Genomic DNA, 26,456 nt, shown 5'->3' on the forward strand with positions numbered 1-26,456 from the left:
AAAATTAGCAATAAATTTTGTATCAAATTATTAAAATTAAAACAAATATCTTTTTCCATGATCTAAGTTGGGTTCACCACCACCACTTACAAATCCAAATCCAAAAAGGCTTCTCTCAATCTTAATTAATTATTTAAATAATTAATATAATTTTTTTATAAAAGAAAAAGAATATATAAAATCACCCGTCTAAAATAAAGCACTCCTGAGGGTTAGTCCTCCAATTGGCCAGGAACTTTAGTTTCCTCTCCCCTTATTTCTCTCCTTCTTCTCCCTTATTTTTAGCAAACTCTGTTTTTTCCTCTGTTTCTCTTTCTCTCTCTCTCTCTCTCTCTGTTCTTTACCCTTTTATTGTTCTTCTTCTCTGTCGTTCTGCATTCCTCCTTTACATGGAAAAGTTTGGTCAAAAACTTTGATTCTTTACCTCCTGAGTTAGATTCTCTCATAATAATATTTTTTTTTCACTTTTTTGTTGCCCTCTATTCATATACCTTGTCCTTCTTCACTACTCTCTCTGTCTTTCTCTCTCTCTCTCTCTCTCTCTCTCTCTCTCTCTCTCCATTCTTTTGAAGTTTCAATTTTTACGTTCAGGTTAACGTAAAAGGGCGAAAAAAGGTCTTATTTTTTCAGCATAAATTTGGCTCCTTTGGCTTTCTTTAGGTTTTTACAAGAAACCCTATAGAATCTCTGGTGTCTTATTTCTTTTTAGCTTTGTTTTGTCACCTGGAATATTGGGTTTTCTCGTATTCTGATTGGACTTCTAAAAATTTGGTTAAATTTATTTTTGGTTGGTCGATTATGTTATTTGTTTCCATTCTTGGCTTAGTTTAGGGTTCTTGATCGAGGGTTATTGTTATTTTTGGATTTGTTGGTGTTTGAAGAATAAAACTAAAATGGCTTTGAATGATTTTGGGAATTCATGGAGTTTTTGGAGTTGCAACTGGGATGTGGAGGAAAACCATAGCAGTGGAAGTAGCAAAAGTGAATCAAACGGCTTTTCTGAGGCTATTAGTGATGATATTGTTGATAGATTGCCTGCAGATCCATTTGGGATGGAAATAAGGTCTACTTTAACTGCAGCAATCGCAGGTTGGATTCAGGATTTTGAGAATGACTTTGGGTCAGATTTCTGTGTGTTTGATATGCAAGATGGTGATGAAAAGAAGATTGCTGATCAACAGCATTTGTTCAAGGGTCTAAATTGGGTTTGGAATGGCAGCATGAGCATCCAACAACAGGAAGGGAACTCTAGTGTTGGTGAATTTGGTTCAGAAGATGTTGGTGAATTTGGTTCAGAAGATGTTGATAAAAAGATTGGTGATCAATGCCTAAATTGGGTTTGGAATAGTACCATGAGTTTTCAACAGGAGGAAGGTAACTTTGAGATCAACGAAGTATTAGTCCCTAATGATGATTTTAATGGATTTGGGATTGGTAATAGACTTTCCATTGGGGGTTTTGTGTCTAATGATGAAGGTAAGGAATTGGAGGATTGTAAGGGAGTTTTTTGTGATGGTAGTGAAGGAGGTGCTCCAAATGATGCTTTGTTTTTTGCTCTTGGTTATCTTGGTGTTAAGGACCTCCTTGCAGTTGAAAGGGTTTGTAGGTCTTTGCAGGATGCGGTTAGAGGTGATCCTCTTCTGTGGAGGAGCATTCACATTGAACAGACATTGAGTAGGAGGATTAATGATGATGCTCTTTTGAAATTAACTAGCAGGGCTCAAGGCACTCTAGAATGCTTGAGTCTAGTGGGGTGCTTAAAAATCACAGATGACGGTTTGAAGCGTGTGCTTGAAAGCAATTGCAGGCTTACTAAGGTTAGTGTTTGCAGTGCAAGTAGCTCTTCCTGAGTCAATAAAGTTCATTCATTTTACAGTAATTTATTTATTTTTTAATTCATGGCTGTACATATATCTTAAGGATTATCAGTGACAAATTGTTTCTTTTAATTGTTTTAATGTTGTTTTGCCTGCTTTTGTTGTGTGCTAGTTGTGTCTGGATTTATTTATGTTTATTAAGGTTGGAAGGTCATTTTTGTTTAGCTTCAATGGTTGGCAAGATCATTCTCACTTGTGTGCTATGTTGATGCTTAATTACCTAGTTGCAGTATGCATTTACCAAATTGCATCCCTCAACTGTTTCTCCTTTTGTTATATAGCCATGTATGATATGCATGCCATTGTAAGGTTGTCAGTGTGTATGATACTTTGAAATTCCATAGAAGTTGATTAAGTCTAACATAAGGACTGATGCATTGGGTTTTTTGATAGTATTCACTGGATAAAATATTTTATAGAATGGTCTTTCTAAATTCAAAGACACTTTAGGATTTCAATGGGTGATAAGATTCTGGTAATTGCGGTAATGTCTTCTAATTGCAGTCAAAACTTAGAAGTAAGTTACATGCTACTCTTGACTGCCACAAAATTTTCTATATTAGTTTCAATTTTTGCTCCCTGTTCATAGCAAGTTATCGGCTGTTGGTAAAAAGGTTATATTTTGATCTCCTTTAACCTTTGGAGCTTGCATGGATTTATGAAACCTGGAATTGACCTTTTTGTTCTCTCTGAAGTCATAGCAAGTTAACAAATTTGCATGTTTTTAACGCAGCTAATTGTGCCAGAATGTACAAGACTGAGTGTTGAAGGCATTTTGTTCAATTTAAGAGCCTTCAGGTCTGCTGGGTCCCCAGGAATAAAGCAGTTAAGAATAGGTGGATGCTTTGGCGTAACGGAGGAGCAATTCCAAGAGTTGAAGTTCTTACTTGGTGTAGATAAACCAATGCAATTGGGAGCGCAAAAACCACAATTTTTTCGTCAGGGGCAGTTGCATCTCATGTGTGATGATGATAGGGCCATTGACATTGAGGTTTGCCCCAGATGTGAGAAACTGAAACTAGTTTATGATTGCCCATCAGAGAGTTGCAGAAGAACACATCATGCTGCTCAGTTGTGCAGGGCTTGCATTATCTGCATAGCACGCTGTATTCGTTGTGGGTGCTGTCTTAAGGACTGTGATTATGAGGAGACGTTTACTTTAGATTTTCTTTGTTTTGATTGTTGGAAGCAGATCTTTAATCGTGAAGGGAAGCCAGAAGTAGTGGGTGCCTCCTCTTCCAAGCACACCATCTTTCATCAAGAGACGAGGTATCAGTTGTGTTTTTATCGCTAGATGTTCCCTTTGGCAGACTATGGACAAGACTTCTGCACAATGCAAACCTAGCAGTGGCTGTTGGGCATGTGCATCGATGCCCTATCAGTGAAGTTTAATATATTCTGTGAATGTTATGCAGCTTCTGAGGTGGATCTCAGGCTGCTATGTTATTTGGTGTTTCCTGCTTTGCTGGTGCATGCAGTGAACTTTAGCTGAGAGGTCACTTCATTCGATCTTGTGAAGAATTGAGGTTGGGGGGCAGGACCAAGAGATGCTGAAGAGAGATACGCTACTGAAAAAAAAAGAGAAAAATGAAAAAGAAAAAAAAAAGCAGAAAGAAAAAAAAAAGTCAAAACAAAAGGAAAAATAAAAGAATGAGTATATCTTATCATTGATTCTGTTGAAGACGCATCTCTTGAAGTGTGCTATTTTATAGTTGGAGGACATGAAGCAGGTGTTCAGAATGCTTTCTGGCTGAAATGAGTTCAGTGTGACATTGCTTTGATCTTCATTGTTGCCCTCAGAATTCATTCCATCCTTGTAAATGAGGAGAAGCAACACTGGCCTCAACGGTGGCAAGCAGAAGAAAGAACGGCCTGGATGGTGTCTGCTCTGTGGTACCTGGGGCAACAATGGTAGATGTTCTTCTCATCGCACGACAGCAGCAGGAGTAAGTCCGGTTTTATTCGTAGGATCTTCTTCTTACAAAGTGTGAAGGTTAGGTGTTGAGAATGCTTTCTGGCTGAAACGAGCTCTGTGTGTCATTGCTTTGTTCTTCGTTGTCGACCTCAGAAGTCACTCAATCCTTGTAAACGAGGAGACGCAACATTGGCAAGCAGAAAGAACAGCCTGGATGGTGACTGCTCTGCGGTACCAGGGCAACAATGGTAGATGTTCACCTTATCCCATGACAGTGCCAGGAGTAAGTCCGTTATTTTTCATAGGATCTTCTTGCAAAGCTTAAGGGTAGCTGCCATTGAATCGATTGGAGCTCTCACTCTTTGTCCGATCTTCACCCGGATGCCCTTCTTCGGGTGGTTGTCTTTGTTTTGATATCGAAGTAATAGGAATCTGAAATGTAGAACGATAGTTATTTCGCGAGAATAGAATAAAGAAGGGATAAAATAAGTTAGTTATTATATTGTTTGATTTATTATTATAGTTTAATAATATTTTTTAATTTTTAATTGCTATTTTCATTAAAAATTTAATATTAAAAATTTATTATTAAATTATTAATATGATTTTTTATTTCAATTTCTTTTTATTATGTCTTTATTTGTTTATTTTTATTTTTTAATTTTTTAATTTCTATTTTCATTAAAAATTTAAACATTAATAATTTATTATTAAATTATTTATATATTTTTTTATTTTTATGTTTTATTTGTAAATTGTAATTATTTTCAATAAATAGGGATATTTTTATCTAATAAATTTATGACTCTATTCCATAGTCATGGAATAGCCATTAACATGGGAGAGGTGGGGATGGCTAAACCAAGATTTTGGAGAATAGCCATTACTTAGAATGGCTATTCCTGACCTCAATAACCAACTAAATAAAAGAATAAAATTGGGATAGGATTAAGGGGACAGTGGCTTAGCTATTTCTCCGTACCAAACATGTCAATATTTCTTGGACAAAATAATGCTTTGATTGAGTTGATTTGGTTCTCCTACTTGCCCGTTAACTGCTTCTAATCTTCTTTTCCATCCTATGCAATATGAGAACAAACCCAAATTTAGTCCATTAAGATTTTATAAATAATATCCTTTCTGTCTTATTTTTTTTATTTATCTTTTTTCTTGGTATGTTGTAAAATATATTTTTCTCATTTATAAGTATTTAGTATTTTTGTTTTTTATGTTACAAATTTATTTTAAATTATATAAGAATTAAACATTTATATTATAAAAAAATTAAAATTAAAATATAAAATATATTAAAATTAAAGTTTTTTTGTCAATTTTCTTAATAGTTAAAAAGAGACGTTATATTTACGGTCTATGGCATACAGGTGGATGGTAATTAGACTTATATGATCATTTAAACAATAGGTTGATTCAGAAAATAAAAAATTATATTTTCAATTTATTTAAATAATAAAAATAGTAAATTTTTTAATAAAATGTTTTCACGAATTTTTTTTTTTCAGTAAGTTAATTTTTAAGTACTAAATGGAACATTATTTTTAGATTAAAATTTGGCATGTGAAGCTGAAAGCAAAAAAAAAAAAGTTTTTTAAAAGGAAAAAGGGTGAAAATATAAATTATTTAAATTTTTTTTAAGTGAAAAATTAAATTTTAATAAAAATTAAAACACATTCATTTATAATTATTATTATTTTTAAATAATTTCATCAGTTGAGTATTATAATTATCATTTGATTTATTTAATGTTTAATTAACCAAATTAAAATCATAAGTCAAATTTTAGATATAAATAATTAAAAAAAATTCGCCAGTGAAATTACGTTTTGCTAATTTAGACCAGCCCTTGCCTTATTTAAAGACCAAAAACTCAGCTCGTTGCCGCCATAGAATTAGAAGCTCTCTATTTTTCTCACAGCTATTGTTCTTCAGCAAAACCATCAGCCCATGGCCATGGAGAACGGAGAAATCCCAGAAAACGCCAACGAACGTAATTTCTTTATTAATTTGGTGGATTAATTATTTCTCTGCTTTTGTTTTGATACGTAATCGTCTTCATTTCTCTTCAGATTGCCCGGGTCCTCAATCGGAGTCAGCGGGTAAATCCGATGCCTGCCAAGGTTGCCCTAATCAAGAAATTTGTGCCACCACCGCTAAGGGCCCTGACCCTGGTTTGCTTTTTCGTTCTTTACCATCTTTTTATTAATTTTCATGGTGATGGTCTGAGGCTTCTTAGTGAAGACGTTTTTTCTGCTGTATCAGTGTTTTTGATGGCCAGAGTTTTAGGTTTCTTTTGGATTACTTTTGAAATATTAACAACCTTGAAATAGCATTTGAAGCTTTAATGGAGAAAATGACAACTGGAGATATCACTAGTATCCATGTTGCATAATCAGCTGGCGCTAGAATTTGTTAGGGTAAACCCCACCTACAACCCTTGTAGTTTCAGCTTTTCCCGCATGGTCATTAACTGCAACGGTTGTAGGTGAAGCTTATCCAATTTGTTAATATATTGAATGGAGCTCGCATTTTTTTAATGATAAAAAGAATGCTTCCAAACTCTAGTAATATTTATTACCTCAGTTGTGTGTTTAAGGAAGCTTACTCATGACGTCTGGTGGAACATAAAATTTTTTTTCGATAGCATAGTATTAAGTTGAATACCTCAGTGCATCATGGTCTTGTCAATGTTTCTGACTTGCTGACTAGGAAATAAAGCAAAGATTCATGATTATTTAAGTTGCAAGCCATTTTGTTTCGGAGTGTTTGCCCAGGCTTTTAACTCAGCTTATCACCCTTCCACCCTTTTTTGAACTAAGGAAGGGTGTCCTGTGTTTTGACTGTTCTTCTAATTTCATTTAACTGTTTGCCACCACTTTTTTTTTTTTAATTTTCATACTGGTCTATAGGAAAAAGTTCACATATAATTGTATTAATTGTCTATTGTTTAACATTTGTATTGATGCATTCATGATTAGCTTAGTTGTCTTAAGTTTTACCTCATATATTAACGAGCAACTGTTTGCAGTTACAATATGTGCCAGAAATGAGAACTGATGAATGCTTCTGGCCTATGTAATTTGCCTCTCTCCATTTTGGTGAATATGTTGTTTTGTGCTTTTTTTCTATTCCATTTAATAACTGGCATATCGTGGGTTTTGTTCTATGAAAGGATGATTGCCAATCTTCTGATGGTTAAATACATATTCATGATGGTTTATAAAACTTAAAGATTTTTGACTTCTGTCCTAGCATGACCAAATGATCTGTCAAATGAATCAGTAATCTGATATAATGTTTAATCCACTACATTCTGCAGACTTGGTTGCAATTGCAGAAAGAATGGCTACTGTTAAGCATAAGATACTGGTTTTATCAGGTAAGGGAGGAGTTGGCAAGAGCACTTTCTCTGCCCAACTCTCATTTGCGCTAGCAGCTAAGGATTTCCAGGTGGGTCTACTGGACATTGATCTTTGTGGTCCAAGCATTCCAAAGATGCTTGGCTTAGAAGGTCAAGACATTCACCAGAGCAACCTTGGGTGGTCTCCTGTTTATGTTGAGTCCAACCTTGGAGTAATGTCAATTGGGTTCATGCTCCCCAACCCTGACGAAGCAGTCATTTGGAGAGGACCACGTAAAAATGGGCTCATCAAGCAATTCCTAAAAGACGTATATTGGGGAGAGCTCGATTTTCTGGTTGTTGATGCCCCACCTGGGACCTCTGATGAGCACATCTCAATTGTCCAGTTCCTTCAGGCTACTGGAATAGATGGAGCAATCATTGTCACTACCCCACAGCAAGTATCTTTGATTGATGTTCGTAAAGAAGTTAGTTTCTGCAAAAAAGTTGGAGTACCAGTTCTTGGAGTTGTTGAGAACATGAGTGGCTTGTGTCAGCCATTGACAGATTTCAAGTTTTTGAGGATGACAGAGGCTGGTGAACATACTGATGTCACAGGGAAGGTTATCGAGTATATGAGGGAGAAAGCACCTGAAATGCTGGATCTCATTGCTGCCAATGAAGTCTTTGATAGCAGTGGTGGTGGTGCAGCAAAAATGTGTATGGAGATGGGAGTACCGTTCCTCGGAAAGGTGCCATTGGATCCACAGATTTGCAAGGCAGCTGAAGAAGGCAAATCTTGCTTTACTGAACAGAAATGCAGGGTGAGCGCGCCTGCATTGCAGAATATTATTGAGAAACTGATGGCAAATTATTGGCATGAAGAAACGCCAGTGGAGCGGTAGCTTAGAGTGAAGTAATGTTCAACTTCACCTATTGATCTTTGTGGAACAAAATTTTGTTAGGGAGTCATGTAATACTCTTTTTCCTGAAATCATATGTTTGTGGAATTTTTCTGTGGGGTGCAACACTTGAGTTGTAGAAATAAAATAATTGAAAGTGAGCTTGAATTCTGAAGCTTTCTAACTATAAATAATTAGTTAATTCTGTATTAACTTTCATAACTTATACTTAAATTCATAATACCCTTAAATCAAGGGTAGGTGGTGGGGATGGAAGTGTTGATAGAATCACTCTGCGCCTAGAACTGATCTATTGGTCTACATTTATTCCCCCACTGTCCTTAAGTTTGTGGGTTGGATCAATATCAGCTATCTTCATGATTGCTTTTTGTGTCTTGCTTGATTGGTTTTATGCCCTTAGTTGATATGAAAAGCTTCATCATTTCATTTGCAGCAGGTGACTGGTCAACAGTTAACGTAGAGTGGGCATTAGATCATGTTGGTGACCTCTGACCATTTCCACCACTGATGCAGCTACAACCAGTGAAGTCCCTCCTTGGGCTGTGGAGGTAGACCTCTAGAAATGGTATCTTTTGTTTTTTGAATTCAAGTGCAAAGCTTCTAAGTTTTCTCCACCATAATTTTTAGGAATTTGATAAAAATTTCAAATTGTGCAACAAATCCATTCGGAGCAATTTATATCTGGTCAGTTATTTTTGCTTTGCTTCGCTTTCTGTCTGTAATTTGACAGTCAAGATTCTTTTTACTTGTATTCATTGAAGCTCCTTGTTTTATCAAGGGCATGAACATTTGAGGCATATGTCATGATCCTTGTATGGCAGGAGGTGAAGGCCACCCCTGTTATACTGGTAGGGTTATATCAGTCAAATGTGGGTATTACACCAGAAGAGTTGGCATCAACAACTGTGGATGCAATTAAGGAAGTAATCAAGTCTATGCTCGGGTTAAGGACTAAATGAGCATTTTGGTTAGAGGATGAAGACCAGCTTGTCTGGAGTCTTGACAGGGGACATGCGTTTAAGAGATCATACACTCCACCTTGATGAGGGTATTTAGAGTCCTTAAATTCAGCACCTCGTGTAATGAAATTTGAGAATTGTTATCAGATACTATTATACCAGCCTTGTATTGTTGGCAGCGATCACTATTGAATTGTGCCTTTACAACAAGGCTGAGTGCATAGTTGTTGGCACTGAGGATAAAACATTGTACACAGAAGTTAATCTCCATAATATTCTCAATCGCTGTGGCTTGGCAGGGTTAAGAGACAGAAATGGATATAGATGCATGGATACTTTGGATTATCTCCGATCTAGTGCAGACAAAGGTGTAGGACACAAAAAACTTTGAGCCATCGACTCAAGCAAATCCCAGCCCCGGTACAGGCAGGCACACATAAAGATTATCAAATGATGTTTTGAGGTAATATCACTGAAATCGACATCACAAGATTTTTGTTTGTACGGTGGTCTATGTGCTGTATGTCAACTGAGAATTTAGATAGATTCTTTATCATCTCGTTTAATCTTTTATGTTAGAAATATTGGTATATAGTACACTTCCTCATATCAGTTACCTTTCAAATGAGTTGTCTTTGAACGGCTTTATGTTTTGTGAACCTCATTTGCCTAAACATCTTATTCAACATGCATAGTGGGAAGGTGGCCACAACATTTTCTCTCATAGGGATGTTTTCTTTTCCACCCCATTTTCTTCAAAGTTCCATATTGATAAACACTTTGACCTTGATTTTTCCCTACTAAAAAAGTGATCTCTCACCCTTCTTTCTTGTCATTTACCTTTCATGGAAGCCATGGATTTCATATGCAAGGCAGGGGATTTTCAATTACAGTGTTCTGCAGCTGAAAATTTTGGCATGAAAAGATGGAAGTGTAGAAAATCATGTTCCTTAAATTGAAAATTTTGATGGAGGGTCCATGTCCCCCCACCAATCTCACCCATGCAAACTACCCTGGTGGTAGGGTCTTGTTTGTGATGGTTGGGAAACTTTTATGATGTTCCAGCTTGGAACAAGCATATTCTCTATGGTAGTTGGTATATTCACCAATCAGTCAAAACCATCTAAGAAAAAGTTAGCTCATTAAGGACATTTAATTTATTATTATACACAATGGAGTTACTTTGACTATACTAGGATGCAAGAGAAACATTAAGCCTGCTCTTGGGCCTTTTTTTTTCATTAAAATGTAATTTTTTAACAATATAGATGTTGAATTATTTTTAATATGAAAAAATAAAAAAAATATTTTATAATTAGATTAAAAAAAAAAGAAATAGGGACGAGGAAGAGTATTATTACGGGATGATTTTGTTAGAAAATTTGCTTTTTAAAATTTTAATTTTTTTCCCAAAGAAATATTGAGAAATTTCTAGAAGATGAGATATATGAGGAAGGAAAATAAAATTAGCAGATTATGCCAAGAAACAGGATTATTCCTATCCATGCGTTATACGGACGGTCAGTTTCTTTTCCCCTTCGAATCCCAAGGTCACAACCGTAATTTCTCTCTAATTCCGAGCCCAGAAGTTTCCAAAATTTTACCCCCCCGCCCCGCACCATCCATCTCTTTTTACCGTTTCCACACCTTCTTCTCATCATCCTCGTGAAATCCTCAACCAACTGATCACGTGACCAACCTTGAAATCAACGGCCACGACACTCCCATCACATGATGTGGTCCCGATTTTCCCCTAGAAATTTCCGCCGTCTGCCCCTTCCTTAAATTAGGTTTCGACACTCCCTCTCATATATAAAGTCTCTTCCTCTTCATTTCCTCCCCACCATATCAGTATCTTTTGCTTCACTCTGCTATCTTAACACTCACTTTTCGTTGTCTTTGTTTGAGATTTGTTTCTCGTATTTCCGACATGGCGAAGATCAAGATCGGAATCAACGGTACATATTTTTTTAATATTTTTTCGTTGTAGTTTTTTATTTATTTATCAAATCATGGATCTGATTTTTTTTCTTTGTTTGTTTGGTGAAGGATTTGGAAGAATCGGGCGTTTGGTTGCCAGGGTCGCTCTCCAAAGCGAAGATGTTGAGCTCGTTGCTGTAAACGATCCTTTTATCAGCATTGAATACATGGTTCGTATTCGTACATTTGTATATCCTTTGCACTTGCGTCTTTGCATGTTTCTAGATCTTAGAGGATTGAGGACAGGAATTTTTTGTTCCTGATCTGATTCTTACGCTTTCTCAGTTACCTAACAAAGAATGATGTCTTTTAACTGAAAATAATTAAAATGATAACGAGATCTATTGAAAGATCGATCTGCTAGAGATTTATGATGGACTAACTGGTTCTGGTTGGATTTTAACTGAGTGAGTGAATTTTGGGTTTAATTTGAAAAGAAGGAAACTAGGAAAAGAATTTGGACATAAAGAATCTATTTTTTTGTTGTTTAGTTATTTAATAATTTGATAATTGTATTGTACAGATCTACATGTTTAAGTACGACAGTGTTCACGGTCAATGGAAGCACCATGAGCTTAAGGTGAAGGACTCAAAGACCCTTCTCTTTGGTGAAAAGCCTGTCACTGTTTTTGGCATCAGGTATTATATGGTTTGAAAGGGATTTTGTAATTGACTTGAGGAGCATGATGAGTTTTGTTATGTAGAACTATTTTATTGATTTATTTTCTGTCTGATGTTAGAAACCCTGAGGAAATCCCCTGGGGGGAGACTGGAGCTGATTATGTTGTTGAGTCTACTGGTGTTTTCACCGACAAGGACAAAGCTGCTGCTCACTTGAAGGTTTGTGATGATAATTTGAGCATGAGTTTATTTTATGGCCTTAGGAGATGAAAATATAATAGATTAATCATTAACATGTCGAACACTGGTTTTTAGATTTCGAATCTTATGATCTATCGAGATACTTTGTTTTATCTATGTAATTATTAACATTCCTTTTGTTTATCAAGACTGAAAAGGGGAGGTTGTATGTGTGGAACTAAATTTTTTCTTTTTTTTTTCATGTTTAGCATTCTTATCTGGGTTTAGCTTTTTATCTTCGCAGGGTGGTGCAAAGAAGGTGATCATTTCTGCTCCCAGTAAGGATGCCCCCATGTTTGTTGTGGGTGTCAATGAGAAGGAATACAAGCCTGACCTTGATATCGTCTCCAATGCTAGCTGCACTACCAACTGCCTTGCTCCTTTGGCTAAGGTAATAATGATTCCTCTTATTCTTGTTTGAAGCATTCTGCTAATACTTTTTATGTTAAGGTAATAATGAACCTCTAAACATGGTGGCAGGTCATCAATGACAAATTTGGCATTGCTGAGGGTCTTATGACCACTGTCCATTCAATTACTGGTTAGTACTTGGGGTGTTTTATTGCTTCTTGTTGCCACAAAATGTGTACTGTTGACTGACTTGTCTGTTTGAATCAGCTACCCAAAAGACTGTTGATGGTCCCTCAATGAAGGACTGGAGAGGTGGTAGAGCTGCTTCCTTCAACATCATTCCCAGCAGCACTGGAGCTGCCAAGGTGTATATCTATCTTCAGATTTTCTAATGCTTGTACCTGTATTTTCCCTTCAAAGAACTGAGTGATTTTCAGCATGCTCTACTTCTTGTTGGTCTGTTGAGATTGCAGTTTTGTGATTGATTGTGGTGTTTATTTTGTGATGATACAGGCTGTTGGCAAGGTGTTACCTGCGTTGAATGGCAAGCTGACTGGAATGGCTTTCCGTGTTCCCACTGTTGATGTCTCTGTGGTTGACCTCACCGTGAGACTTGAGAAGCCAGCTTCTTATGATGATATTAAGAAGGCTATCAAGTAAGGAGTAGAATGTTGGTTTCTTAAGTTGTCCTTATGATTTTTCAGAATATAGCTAACCTATCTAATGCACTCAAATTCTTTTCTGCCCCTTTTTTTGTGTAGGGAGGCATCTGAAACCAACTTGAAGGGAATTCTTGGTTATGTAGATGAAGATTTGGTGTCAACTGACTTTGTTGGTGACCAAAGGTGTGAAGCTTCATTCTTAATGCGTTTTAACAATGTTGATTTTCTGAATTGTGGCATGGTATTGTATAGATGATTACTAGATAATGCTATTGGAACTTATGTTGTGTTGTGCTTTAACAGGTCATGCATTTTTGATGCCAAGGCTGGAATTTCCTTGAATGAAAAGTTTACTAAGCTTGTTGCATGGTATGACAACGAGTGGGGTTACAGGTAAATATACATATCTTCATCTCTGAAGCTCATTGATAATACCTTGCAAGGATACTTGTGTATGCTTGTCTTTGGCTGCATGTCTAATGGTAATTATTCTGTCTGTTGCAGTTCCCGTGTTATTGACTTGATCCGATACATGGCTTCTTGCAAGTGAGTGATATTGGTGTAGGAAGTCATTGCATGTTGGTGGCCTCCTCTTTCACCAGCCTTAGCAATTTAGGAGAGGAGATGTGATGGGAATAATAGATTTGTACGGGACATGTTTTTGGATGGATGGAGTGTTTCCATATTTATGGAGTATTTGCATTTTGGTCTATAAACAGTTTTCATTCTGTCGGAATGAATTTACTATTTTGGTTGTGTTCATAATTTCTCTACTCTTTTCAAGTTTCATTGCTTCGATGTTGCATGAAATTTTCGTTGATTGAGCTTCTATTCTATGCTAGTAAGTTAAAAGAGCGTTTTGGAACGTTCGGCATTTCTAGAAGACAGAATCGAAATATGTCATGTAAAGGACCCTTGGCCAGAAAGGAGCGCAACTTGAGGTCAGAAACAAACAGTTGGTTGCAGTGCAAATAAATAAAAACAAAACATTGAAGACGAATTGTCGTATGCTGATTCTTATGATATCTATGCAGCACAACACAAAACGACTGACTCTTAATCTCTTCCACTGCCTCCAATCTCTGTGCTGGCCTTGTTACCATTCAACGTTATAGTTTGAATTCTAGAAAATGTCAAAAGAGGGTATTTTGTTTCTTTTAATGGAAGGAGAAGAAGAGAAAAAATTCCTAGAAAATTTACAAGAATATGTTCTGCCTCTCTAGCCAACCACCTTAACATCCAGAACCCATCACTGCCACCACCTAAAACCAAATTCAGAGCACCATCCACAGATAAAAATTCACACAAGTAAATGGTAAATATTTGCAATCCTGAACAAGAAAAGAACAAAGATTCAAAATGGTTCACACACACAGGGAAGGAAAAAAGAAGTGAAAAATGGAAGGAATAATTGTCTTCTTTCCTCCTCTCACACAGAAATGATTAATGGAAAGACTAGGAGCCAAGGATAGAATGTGAAACCTCGTCTTACCACTTCACTTCATTGTACATCAATTCCTCACATTCTTTTCACCTCATAACCAAATCAACTACGTGACTTGATGTGCATCAGAATATTAGAAACTTTCCATCAATAATGCATGTGGCTTGAGCTAATTCACCATCTGTCAAACCTTACTTTTTGAAGAATTTTATTACCAATGTGAAACCAAACAAGGTAAGATTGAAGCGACACCTTAAGGATGTACTTGGGAACAAATAAGAGTTGAACATATATTTAGCATCAAACCCATCTTCCATCTTTGAAATACTAAAATAACTGATTATACTTATGATCTCAATCTAAAGGCCAACATGTTCTCCAACTTTAACATCAAGAACTTTCTTAATTCTAAACATATGGTGTCCCCAAAATATTTTTTTCCAGACATAAGATGGTTTCAAATATCAGAAACTTTCCATCGATAATGCAACTGACTCGACAAAATTCACCATCTGTCAAGCTTCACTCCAAGTCGTAGGATCCTGCAACAACCAAAGCACAACCAAAATCAGAACGTCGTAACAGCAGTAAAGGTCATAGATGACCTTCACCATAAGGCCTGAATTACAAAATTATCAATGCAGAAGTCACAACCCTTAAAAGGTATTACACATACTGCCATCTATGCAATATTGTAATTGCATTCACCACGTGATTAAAACAGAATGATAATACCAAATAAAGGCAAACTCAATTGTAATTTCTAATTATGCGAGGGGAGCACATGAACTGCAGACATTCTTGCTTCTAAGCTACACCCTCATGATACACACATACTTATACATATACATATATAGAGAGAGGGGGGCAATGCTACATGCCCCACCGGTCTACCCTTTCTACCTTTGTCCCGCATGAAATATCTACTGCCATGTCACCATAAAACTGACAACAGTTTTCTTTCCATTGTTTCCCCCAACAAATTGTGTTTTGGTCAATCAGTCATCACAATCTCTCTCCTCATTCAACTTTCCCTCCTCATCAATCAGCTACCCATTCCTGACTTCCTCTTTCTCTCAACTACAAAATCCTGTTTTTTCATTTTAAAAACGAAATAAGGTTTTATTGCTAAGAGAGAAACACTAAGTGAAAGGGACAAGGCAAATCCAGAAGAAAAACTCCAACAAAATATTAAAAGAAAGAAAAACCCAAAGTTCCCAACTGCATAAGTAACAATAAAAGCAACACTGTTTAACAAAGTAAGAACAACACTACAACAACGATTACAAGCCCTCACTCCAACATTCCATGTTAGGTTCGGATTGCAGAAGCAAAAACGAAATAATACATTAAAGAGTTGGGGAAGAAAGTTCAGGAAAAGGATGGGAGACAAACGAAGATAGAAGAAGGCAGGATATGAAGGAAGAAGACCTGTAATGGTAGGGGAACTGCACAATGAGGTGAGGGGAAATATAGTGAGAATGAAATAAATCTAAAGGATTGAGAGAGAGAGAGAGAGAGAGAGAGAGAGAGAGAGAGAATGTCATGGCTGCCATGTCCGCAGGGTTAATAGAGGCAGTACAAATTGTGTTAGGGCAAAATGCTAACAGCGTTTTTCACACACACACACGCGCGCACGCTCAAATCAGCAATACATCACAAACTACAAATTGATACTAATTAGGCAACTTATTCGGCACCACATCTCACATGATTAACATTACATGAACAAAGAATAAGAGAACAAATCATAGGAATAGTGCATTGATAAGATAATATACAACCACATTTACAATTTAGTTGAGACAGTTCGGCAGCAGACAAATGAGACCCGATGAATGCTAGAGCAAGAATAATATAATGTCTCACAGTAGATAAGCAGCTATAGTCTTCACAAAAAGATATCCTAAATTCTTTTACCTGATAACATCTAAATCAGCTTAACCACATAAAACATTGATTAGACATTTCTCCTAAGGAAGCTTCTTAGCATCCACATCATGACATAATAACATTGCTGAAGTGAGCAAGAACTAGGCATCTTCTCAACCAAGATAAGCAATCAGTCTTTCTAATGACAACCTAAATGTCTGTATTTGATTTCAGCCAAATCAGCAATATGTTATAACAAACAAAAATTCATAATTCTCAAGAAAATTGAAGCACAAAAGAAAGCAACTTTCTTTTTTAACATATGGAAAGCAGTAATCATTTCTTCCAGCAAATTCAAGAGGTGGTTGGCACTGAAGATTAAATGAACATGATAAGTAAGGAAGTAACATTCACTGCAAATGCAATGTAACATACATAGGTAACAGAAATTACCGTCATTCAAGCAGTCAGTCACGGCCTAGAAGGATTCATAGCCAGAAGCATGTTCTGTCCTCCAGGCAGGTATGCCACATTAGGTGACCTGGCAAGAGTTGAAGCAATTTCCCTTGATGCCTCAATCCTCCTTAGCTCAATCAGCCCCATACCAGCAGTTGCAGTTGCTTCAGAAATTAGTTTCGCAGCCTCACTTTCACCTTCTGCCCTGATAATAGCAGCCCTCCTCTCTTGGTCAGCTTTCGCCACAATGTACTTGGACCTCTCTGCCTCCTGTTGTGCCACCTGCTTCTGTTCCACTGCCCTTGAGAATTCCGCTCCATATGACAAATGTGTAATTGCCACATCATCTAGCACAATGTTAAAGTCCCTTGCACGCTGCATCAGTCCAGTTCGGACCAATGCTGACACTTGGGGACGGTCAGTGAGAAGTTGGTCAGCATTGAACTGTGCAACCACAGCTTTCAATACCTCATTGCCAATTGAGGGAAGCACCTTCTCATCATACTCAAGACCAAGGCGTTGATAGATTACAGGAAGACGGTCCACCTTTTACAAACACGCCATCATTCAAACAATTAATATTTAAAGAGTAAACTAAATTGCGCATTCAGCATGTATATTTAGACAAGCAAAGCTACAATGAGAGTAGAAGTGATGTTGATCTACACTTCTTGACCACATTGACAGGATCATTAATTTTGATTCCATTCATATCATGATCAACACTTTTCATTTCTTAACAAATAACCAAAAAATAAAAAATAAAACTCAGTACCTTCATTAATCATTTCACCATTCGCTGACACCTATTGCGCCATGCGACATTCCTTAAGAAAAAGACTGCGAATTGGTTGTCTCCTGCCATTTTTCGGAATGTTTTGCCTGATTTGCTTGTTGGGGGGTCTTAGGTATTTATGGGGAAAGAAAGGGTTTTTACTAGGGTTTATGAAACATGGTAAATAGAGAGAAACGAAAATAAATGGATTGGGCTTTTGAGTGGAATTTGGGCCTTCCTAATCCGGGAATTAAAATGGGTTCACTCATTTTTGTCATCCAATTTTGAGAAATTTGTGAATTTTGATATCCAATTTTGGCAGTCTTTTCATGTTTTTATATGATCTTACAGGGATTTCTAACCTTTTCTTTTCACTGTTTTAATGTTCTATTGTTCTTCCATGAGAGTCCAAAAACAAAGAACAAAACCCAGAAATGATGAAAATAAAAGGACCCCATTTAACCAGAGCCCAAAAAAAAAAAGGAAAAGGTTTTTGGTTCTTAATTACCTGAGGTCTAGAAAGAACACGAAGCGTAAGATTAACCATCTGGAGATCCTTAGTTCCAGAAACAGACGAGAAGGTGTGCGGCTTTGTACGGATATCAAAGATGAAAGGCTTCTGGAGCCATGGGATCAAAAAATGGGTCCCTTCTCCGACCGTTTTCTCCATCACTCCCCTTACACGATCGAAGAGCACCGCTCTTTGGCCGCCGTCCACAGTGTACATTGAGGCGTTGAGGACAGTTGCAGCGGCGCCGAGACCGAAGGCTGCGCGTGCCAGGTTCGTTAAGAAAGAGACTGCTGCTTGGCTGCTTCCCATTTTCGGAAACTTTGTTTTTGCCTGATTTGCTTTCGTTGGGTTTTTGGTCTTGGGGAGGACGGAGGAGGGGCAAGACAGGGTTTTAATTAGGGTTTAGGAAACTTGGCAAATAGAGAAAAATAAAAGAAATGGGTTGGGCTTTTGTTCGAAATTTTGGGCCTTCCGAGTCGGAGATGAAAACAGAGTTATTGCTAACTCCACTCAAAAAACCTTCAAATTATTTTGAAAAATTCAAATAAACACTTATTCATCACTGTAATGAATTAAATTTTTATTTTAAATTAAATAAATTTTTATAATTAATTAATAATTAATTTTTATTAATTAAAATATTATTTTTTATTTTGTACTCACATAAAGCAGTCGTGGCTTTTGTGAATAATGAAAAATATCTCATAGTTATATAATCATATCGTATTATCATTCATTACAATATGTTAATATGTTACGCAAGCCTTACATGACATAAAATAATAAGTGACTTTGTAATTCAAAATAAAAATATGATGACTTATTTAACTCAAGATAAAAATACATGAGTTTAATTAAACATAATAAAAAATAAAAATTTATTTAAACTTTTTTGAATTTTCTAAGGACTTTTTTAAATATTATATTAAAACTTCATAATGAAACCAAAGAGATAAGGAAATGGAGTAGAAAAGAAAAAAAAGAGGAAAATAGAGAAAAGAAATAGAAAAAATAGAAAATTTTAAAAAAATAAAAGATTTTGAGTGTTTCAAATATTTGTATTCTATTTTATGAGGATTTTTTTCTCTAATTAACCTTAATTAGCTTATATTATACAAAAAAACATAATGCTCAAATAAGTTTTTAAGTTATTCAAAAAAATTTAAATAAACTCTTATTCTTTTATTACATTCAATTAAGCCTTTGTACTTTTATTTTAAATCAAAAAATATCTTATGATTAATGGTTGACTAATTATCATTTGTCAAAATGCCCATTGTCATCTTATATCTACATAATACTGATATAACAGTAACGTGAAAGGTGAAAAAAATATCATATGATCATATTATCATATTAAATTAACATGTAATGTCATCATCAATTATGATATATCAATATGTCACATCATTATTAATTATGATATATTAACATGACACAGTAGTACTATACGATATAGAATGACAAATGCAATTGTAATTAAATCAATTATTAATCATAAATGGATTATTTACGTAAAATAAAATCAAAAGGCTTATTTGTCTCAAAATAAAAATATAAAGTCTTAATTGAGTGTCATAAAAATACAAGGACTTATTTAAATTTTCTTGAATAGTTAAGGAGTTTTTTTGATATTATGCGTAAAAAAATGAATAAAAGTGATGTCTTATTGAAAATAGGCATAATGCTCAAATCAGCCTTTAAACTATTCAAAAAAATTTAAATTCTTTTATTACATTCAATCAAGCTTTTATATTTTTATTTTTAATCAAATAAGCCTGTATAACTAATAATTAATTATTTAATATTAATCAAAATATTATTTATCATTTTATATTCACATAGTAATAATATGACGTTGATATGCAAAGTGAAAACTAACATATTACTATGTTTTTATGCCCAATTAGTATGTCATGACATTATCATTTATGATATCTTAATATGTTATATCATTATCGATTATGCTATGTTAGCATGTTACGTCAACGTTGTATAAAACTATAAATAATATTTTGACTGAATCAGTTATTAGTTATAAGAGCTTATATGACTCAAAGTAAAAATATAAAAGTTTGATTAAATGTAATATAAATAAATAGTTTATTTAACTTTTTTTTGAATAATTTATGGCTTTTTTCAGATATTATGCTTTGAAAATATTAAAAAAAAAAGAAAGAAATGGAAGGAATTAACATTATAAAAATTAAAAAAGAAAAACACATTACATTTTTCATTTTTTTGGGCTTAAATGGGTTGGGTTGGCCCATAAAAAAAGAGGTATTAAAACCCTCAAATTTAGCTCTAACTTTCTCCACGTAGCTCCTAACATAAACCCTAAAAACAAGAAACAAGACTGGACAAGACAAGAAGCAGGACTGGTCTGTCAGGTATGTCTTGCAAAAATTAAAATCTTGATTTGGGTTGGTGAAAATTATAACCAAATGTGTGACTGGAATATATATATATATATATATATATATATATATATATAGTTTTAGTTTAGAACATATGAATTGTTGGGTTGTGTACATAGGAAAATTGAAATTTAATATTCTTTATAATTTTATGCATTATAGGTTTTTTAAAGAATTTCAGTAATATTAACCATAGAAAAAAAAGAATTATGGTCCATATCAAATGTGTCTTGAAAGATTAGAGGATGCCTTTATAATTTTAGTAATAATACTTTGATATCGTCCGAGCTAGTAACTAAATGAGTAATGACGTTTTTTCTATTAAACAAGAAAAGATAAAGTTTTATAATCTTCCAACTTAATCTCATATACGTTAATTGCACTCGAATAGTTAGTTTATTAGTTGATAGATGATCTCGAACAAGATTCAAATCCTTTCTCTAATTTTTTTTTTTTTAAAAAAAAACCTCATATGTGTTAATTTTAAGCGTATAATTGTTGAAGATTAAATATTGTATAGATTAAATAACATGTACCTTTGCTATTGTTAACTATATTTAAAGATTATGGCTGAAAATTGGGAAGACATGGATGGAGAGCAAGAGCAAGAGCAAAGTCGTCAACTTTTGGAACAAATTTATGCTACATTTGATCCCAAGGACATTGATGGTTTCTTAAACATGTATATTGGTATAATCCCAGTGGTTGCCACCAACATTCACGATCTTGATACATTCCATGTGATGAATCAAGTAGCTCAGCAAAAGAATGCAAGTATTGACATCCTGATGAAGAAACCAGTTGTTGTTTCTGAGTTAGCAGATCATGAAACTCAAGTAAACAAACTATGCAAGCAAATAGACGATATAGCAGTGAGGCTTGCTGGTTATCATTATAACAATGCAAGGCTTCATTTTCTCCAAAGGTGTTGGAAGGAGGCTCTTGAAGAGGTACACAAGGCAGAAAAGGTTTTAATTCAATACGAATCAATTTTTATTTCTGTTTCTTTTTTGTCAGGGTAAGATTTATCTATTCCTTCTTTAGTTGTTCATTTATTTTTTATTTTTATGATTTATATTTCGATAATTTTCTTTTTGATTTTTTTCAGAATTCTTGAACTCAAATTGGGGCATCATGAAGAAGCTAACCAATCTTTTCACAGATGCAAAAAAGCATGTGAAATACTAAATCTTGGATTTGATTTTGAGATATTTTTTAATTTGTATGACTCCATGTTGATCTCGAGTTTAGAAGATTCAAAGGGGTAACAAAAGCCAATGTCCAAAGGAAAGAAGACTTAAAAAGAAATTGAAGGGGAAAAAAGACTATTTTATTATGTTACACCCGAGTATTTGACTTATTGATTAATATATAATCACCTACTTTAAAGAGTAAGTTTGAATCTTCTTCTCCAAATCCCAAAAAAGGGACTATTTTATCATGTGGCGTTGGTTTGTCAAGTAAATTTACTTGTTCATCTATGTTGGTTATTGATAAGTTGAAAAGTTACTCGTTGTCAAGTAATTTAGATAAGGTTTAGAGGTATTATGATTTTGCTAATATATTATTGATTTTTTTGTGTACATTATTTTAAGTCAAATAAAGATAGATAGGTCATGTTATAAACTTATTATGTTAAGTTAGTATATTACGTCATCATCAATTATTATATATCACTTAAATAAAAGTATAAAACCTTGATCAAAAGCAATAAAAATATAAATATTTATTTGATTGATTAAGTTCTTGATGATATCTATGTTGAATGATTCGAATAGATATGCCCATACAAATTGGCCTTTTAATTATTTTTTTGTATAAAAGTAGCTAAGCTTCACCTTTTCAAATATTTGGATAGGTAGATATACAGCACAAAATTTTTTATCATATGCCAAATTTACATGAAGAAAAATAATTTTTTATCATACAGGAAATTGTGTGAAAAATACCCCTCCAATTCAAAAATAGTCCTCATAATAATTTTAATTGTTTTTATTTAATTTTTGACAAGACTTGACAACACCTTTGAACAATTTTAAATAAATTAAATACTTTCTGTTTTTTTTATTTCACCATTAAGAAATTTTTTTTAAAAATTATTGTTTATCTGACCATCTAGCTCTCTCTCTTAATTTTCATTTTTATCTTTTGCTAAATACTGTTTATCTCGTTATCTAATTCTCTCTCATCATCTCAAAGAGCAGAGATGACATCAAAAAATGTATTTTGGATTGTTAGGTTTATTAGTTTATATTCGTAGAATAGAATCCTAAAGTTAAAGAGTTAAAATTAATTAAACATATTTATAAATTAGAGATCTATATAATTTTGGCAATTTTTGGCTACGAGCAGACAACTTAGTTTTGAGATATTTTTAAAGTTGTGTGACTCCATGTTGATCTCGAGTTTGAAAGATTCAAAAGGGAAACAAAAGCTAAAGTCCAAAGGAAAACAAAAGGAATTGAACGGGAAAAAGACTTAAAAAGAAATTGAAAGGTTTGTTTGGTGAGTAGATTTACTTGTTTATTTATTTCTTTAATATATTATTATTTTTTATATTTTTTTATTTTGAATTAAATAAAGATAGATAGTCATGTTATGAAATTATTATTTCATATTAGCCAGTTATGTTATTATCAATTATTATATGTTAGCATATTACATTACAATCAATTATGACATGAATACCACTTGGCATAAAATGACAAATAATATTTTAATTAAATCTAACTTATTTAACTCAAAATAAAAACATGAGAGCTTGATTGAATGTAATAAAAATATAAAAACTTATTTGATTGATTAAGTTCTTGATGATACCCATGTTGAATGATTCAAATTAAAAACAAATATTGCCAAATCTACATGAAGAAAAATCATTTTTTGTCATATGCCTCCAGTTTCTAAAAGTCGGGCTTAATTAGACAATATTATATCAAAATCCTAGCTCATACTGTTAAACAACATGAATCAGTCAAGTCAGGTTTGCCTTTATTTAGTCTGAGCTAGAAAGCAAATCAACTTGGACTCGATACACTACTTTTGACATTTTTTTAAAAAAAAATAATTTTTGAATTTTTTAAAATTATTTGAGAAACTTTAAATAAATTTTTATTTTTTATTGTATTTAATTAAGTTTTTGTATTTTATTTTGAACTAAATAAGACTTTTTGACTAATTTTTTATTAAATATTATTAGTCAAAATGTTATTTATTATTTTTTATGATACATGGTATTGACATGATATGTTGACATATCATAATGAATGATTATATGACATTTTTATCTTTTCCATTAACATTACATCAACATCATATGAATATAAAATAAAAATAGTATTTCGACTAGTGACAATTAGTCATAAAAGTTTATTTGATTCAAAAAAATATATATGAACTTAATTGAACGTAATAGAAAATTAAAAATTTATTTAAATTTTCTTAAATAATTCATGAAGTTTTAAAAATATATATTTTTTCTTTTTATGTGAAAAACAGCTATATTAATGGTTATAATTTTATACAATTTGTCAATATTTTGTTCATTCGGATTGGAACAAAATAATTTATTTATTTGTGGCAAAAAGAAAAGATGAGATACTATTTCATCTTTAATCCAATCAAAACTCATGAATATAACATATTCATAATTATTATTTTACCTATAGGTGACATTTGGTACTTTACAATGCAATGTGATTACAGGTAATGTGATTGTAAGTAATGTGATTCCAAGCAATGTGATTGCAGGAAAAATAACATTATCGTGTTTGGTATATAAGCAAAACAATGATTAAAATACAGAGAAGATAACATTGCAATGTTTGGTTTACAAATACTTTTTACTGAAAATGTAATATTAATTTTCAAAATTACGCCTAGTTATTAAAATATAAGTTTAATATATTTATATTTTTTATTATTAATTTTTATATAATATCATTTTTTAAATATATTTTTAATGTCATATATTTTATTTTCATTTATTGTTATAATCTTATATATTTTATTTTCATTTCTTTAATAAAATTTTTTATACTATATATTTAATTTTAATTTATTTTACCTATATTATATAAATTTTAATTTTTTATATTTTATTTTATTTTAATTTTTTATTCTTAAATTATATATTTTATTTTAATATTTTTATTTTAATTATAACATTATAAAATATTTTTAATAAGGTAATAAAGTTGAAGGGTAAAAATATCTTTAAGAACATTATATAGTGCGATGTAATGTGACTGCATTGGTTTTGGAATGCATAGCAATCTTACATTGCAGTGTTCTGTTACAAAACAAACGCTGCAATGTAATTTAATTGGACATATTGCAGGGAATGTACTCTCACTTCTTTCATACCAAACGCTACCATAGTATTTAAATTGCTTAACAATATCATTTAGAAGATAAATTGTGACTCGAGAAATAAAAGATTCGAGCTGGATTTTTAAAACGGATACATAATTGATTTTATATTTATAATATATGGTGGAAGATCAAATTTTTAAAATTAAGAAATTATAGAAAAGAAATAATAAGTAAAGAGGAGAAAAAGCAATTTATTCTCTCTTTTCTTAAGCACCAGGAAATTCTAAACTCAGATTGATTGCAGTATGGCTAATTCTCACCCAAGTTTTTAATAAGCACAACTTATTATACCAAACTCAAAGGGTTTCATAAATAGGTTCACCATTCATGTGATGGATGACTCAAAATTTTACAAGTGTCTACCAAAAAGTTTCTTACTCCTTCAACTGTACATGTATGAGCCATGATTAGTCATTTTAAAAGCTAAAAACTCCCATGCTGAGCAGCAAATATAATTGAAATCAATCAAAATTCTTGCAATAAAAAAAAAAAGATCATGGCATTTGGGAATAGGTAGGAACACAGTCAAGATTCAAAGAACTTGAGTTTCTTGCAACCAAATAGGTAGGACCTTGTTGGCCTTGCTTGCTACCAGTACCAAGATGTTGCAAGAGGAGAGTTCCCTGGAAAATATTATTTCTATAACTTCTTTCATGCATTGCTTTAAACATTTACTCCTAGATATCACTTCCAAGTCCAAAATCTCATACCAATCAATCAACTTTACTTAGTAACATTAGGGGAGTAAAATGATAAGTAAAATATGAGAGAGCAGAGATATCAGTATTACCCCAGATGAGTTTACAAGGACACAGAAACCAGAGAAACAAAATCAAAGTCTGGTGAGGTTATAGGATGCTAGAGCTATCTGAAATTTGCTTAAAACATCCTCAACCTATCCTCTGTCTCTATCCTGTAAACAGTTCTCGATTAACTCTATTGTATATCCAATAAATCCACTTTAAAAGAGTTTTTCCTCTGACAAGATGTCATTTACTTTCTAAGAGGTCCATACAAAACCTCAACTCCAGCATCAAAATCAAAGATAAATCCTGGAAATTGTACCAAATAATAGTAAAAACTAACAAGAACTATTTCGTTCTTACTCTTAGCTTGCTCGCTGAGATGGAGCAAAGTTTTTGCAACTCATTCTTTAGATCTCTGTGGCCATTGATCTTTGATACTAGGCAATGTAAGTTCTTTTTGTGTGGCCACCAAGATTCACCAAGTGATGAAAGTGCTAATAATAAGTTGCAAACTAATGAATGCTTATGGTAGATATATAGCAAAGCATTTAAACATATACGTAATTTCTTCACATTGCAGGCAAAATTTTAACACAGAATTACTTTGAATCCAAACTTAAAAGGTTAGAACTGATTTCCGAAACTCATTATATGTAGTTTTTTGATGCTAAGATAACTTCCAGGTACAAATTTTGAGAGATCAATCAAAAACAGATTGGAACAGAAGAAGAAATCAAAATCAAAGATGCACTGTTAAAAATAATTTAGATAGTGCATACAAAGTTGAAGCTGCTTATAAAAAGAAATACACTATTATCACTCTTTTCATGAACATGATTATATGTTAAGCTTCAAAATAAAAGAAAAAAAGGTGCGGTTAGAGAGAGAAACTCCAATAGACTATTTGATCAGCTCAGATCTTGATTAAATGAAACAGGTACCATGAAACTAATCTGATTATTTGACATAACGCCCCAA

General features: G+C 33.4%; 4 protein-coding genes across 15 annotated transcripts; 3 read left to right on the top strand and 1 right to left on the bottom strand.

Moving 5' to 3' along the window:
* The first annotated feature begins 206 nt into the window (after nucleotides 1-206).
* Nucleotides 207-4,346, top strand: LOC110427844 (F-box protein SKIP14-like). The gene is made up of 2 exons (XM_021443470.2): nucleotides 207-1,817; nucleotides 2,611-4,346. Exons 1-2 carry the CDS (start codon nucleotides 894-896, stop codon nucleotides 3,169-3,171), a joined length of 1,485 nt encoding a protein of 494 aa, XP_021299145.1. The 5' UTR covers nucleotides 207-893; the 3' UTR covers nucleotides 3,172-4,346.
* A 1,324-nt stretch (nucleotides 4,347-5,670) lies between these two features.
* LOC110427699 (cytosolic Fe-S cluster assembly factor NBP35-like) lies at nucleotides 5,671-10,698 on the top strand. Of its 12 annotated transcripts, none has more exons than XR_002446323.1 (6): nucleotides 5,671-5,797; nucleotides 5,877-5,978; nucleotides 7,127-8,120; nucleotides 8,504-8,618; nucleotides 8,698-8,754; nucleotides 8,849-10,698. XR_002446323.1 is itself a non-coding variant. In XM_021443254.1 (4 exons), exons 1-3 carry the CDS (start codon nucleotides 5,755-5,757, stop codon nucleotides 8,050-8,052), a joined length of 1,071 nt encoding a protein of 356 aa, XP_021298929.1. In that variant the 5' UTR covers nucleotides 5,671-5,754; the 3' UTR covers nucleotides 8,053-8,063; nucleotides 8,504-10,698. The 12 variants fall into 12 exon arrangements, 2 of the variants coding, with proteins under 2 accessions (XP_021298929.1, XP_021298930.1); XR_002446326.1 differs by having other exon boundaries at nucleotides 8,892-10,698; XR_002446320.1 differs by having other exon boundaries at nucleotides 8,504-9,118; nucleotides 9,329-10,698.
* A 129-nt stretch (nucleotides 10,699-10,827) lies between these two features.
* Nucleotides 10,828-13,648, top strand: LOC110427701 (glyceraldehyde-3-phosphate dehydrogenase 2, cytosolic). Its single transcript, XM_021443256.2, has 11 exons — nucleotides 10,828-10,987; nucleotides 11,079-11,179; nucleotides 11,533-11,648; nucleotides 11,750-11,849; nucleotides 12,115-12,261; nucleotides 12,351-12,411; nucleotides 12,489-12,586; nucleotides 12,735-12,877; nucleotides 12,983-13,066; nucleotides 13,187-13,276; nucleotides 13,388-13,648. Exons 1-11 carry the CDS (start codon nucleotides 10,960-10,962, stop codon nucleotides 13,431-13,433), a joined length of 1,014 nt encoding a protein of 337 aa, XP_021298931.1. The 5' UTR covers nucleotides 10,828-10,959; the 3' UTR covers nucleotides 13,434-13,648.
* Nucleotides 13,649-14,589: 941 nt separating this feature from the next.
* Nucleotides 14,590-18,340, bottom strand: LOC110427967 (prohibitin-3, mitochondrial). The gene is made up of 3 exons (XM_021443630.2): nucleotides 17,939-18,340; nucleotides 16,653-17,201; nucleotides 14,590-14,869 (listed from the first exon to the last, which is right to left on the bottom strand). Exons 1-2 carry the CDS (start codon nucleotides 18,248-18,250, stop codon nucleotides 16,671-16,673), a joined length of 843 nt encoding a protein of 280 aa, XP_021299305.1. The 5' UTR covers nucleotides 18,251-18,340; the 3' UTR covers nucleotides 14,590-14,869; nucleotides 16,653-16,670.
* Nucleotides 18,341-26,456: the final 8,116 nt, after the last annotated feature.

Source organism: Theobroma umbraticum, unplaced genomic scaffold, assembly GCF_002168275.2.
Source record: "Theobroma umbraticum cultivar Fairchild unplaced genomic scaffold, ASM216827v3 scaffold_239.0, whole genome shotgun sequence".
NCBI classification, from domain to species: Eukaryota; Viridiplantae; Streptophyta; class Magnoliopsida; order Malvales; family Malvaceae; genus Theobroma; species Theobroma umbraticum.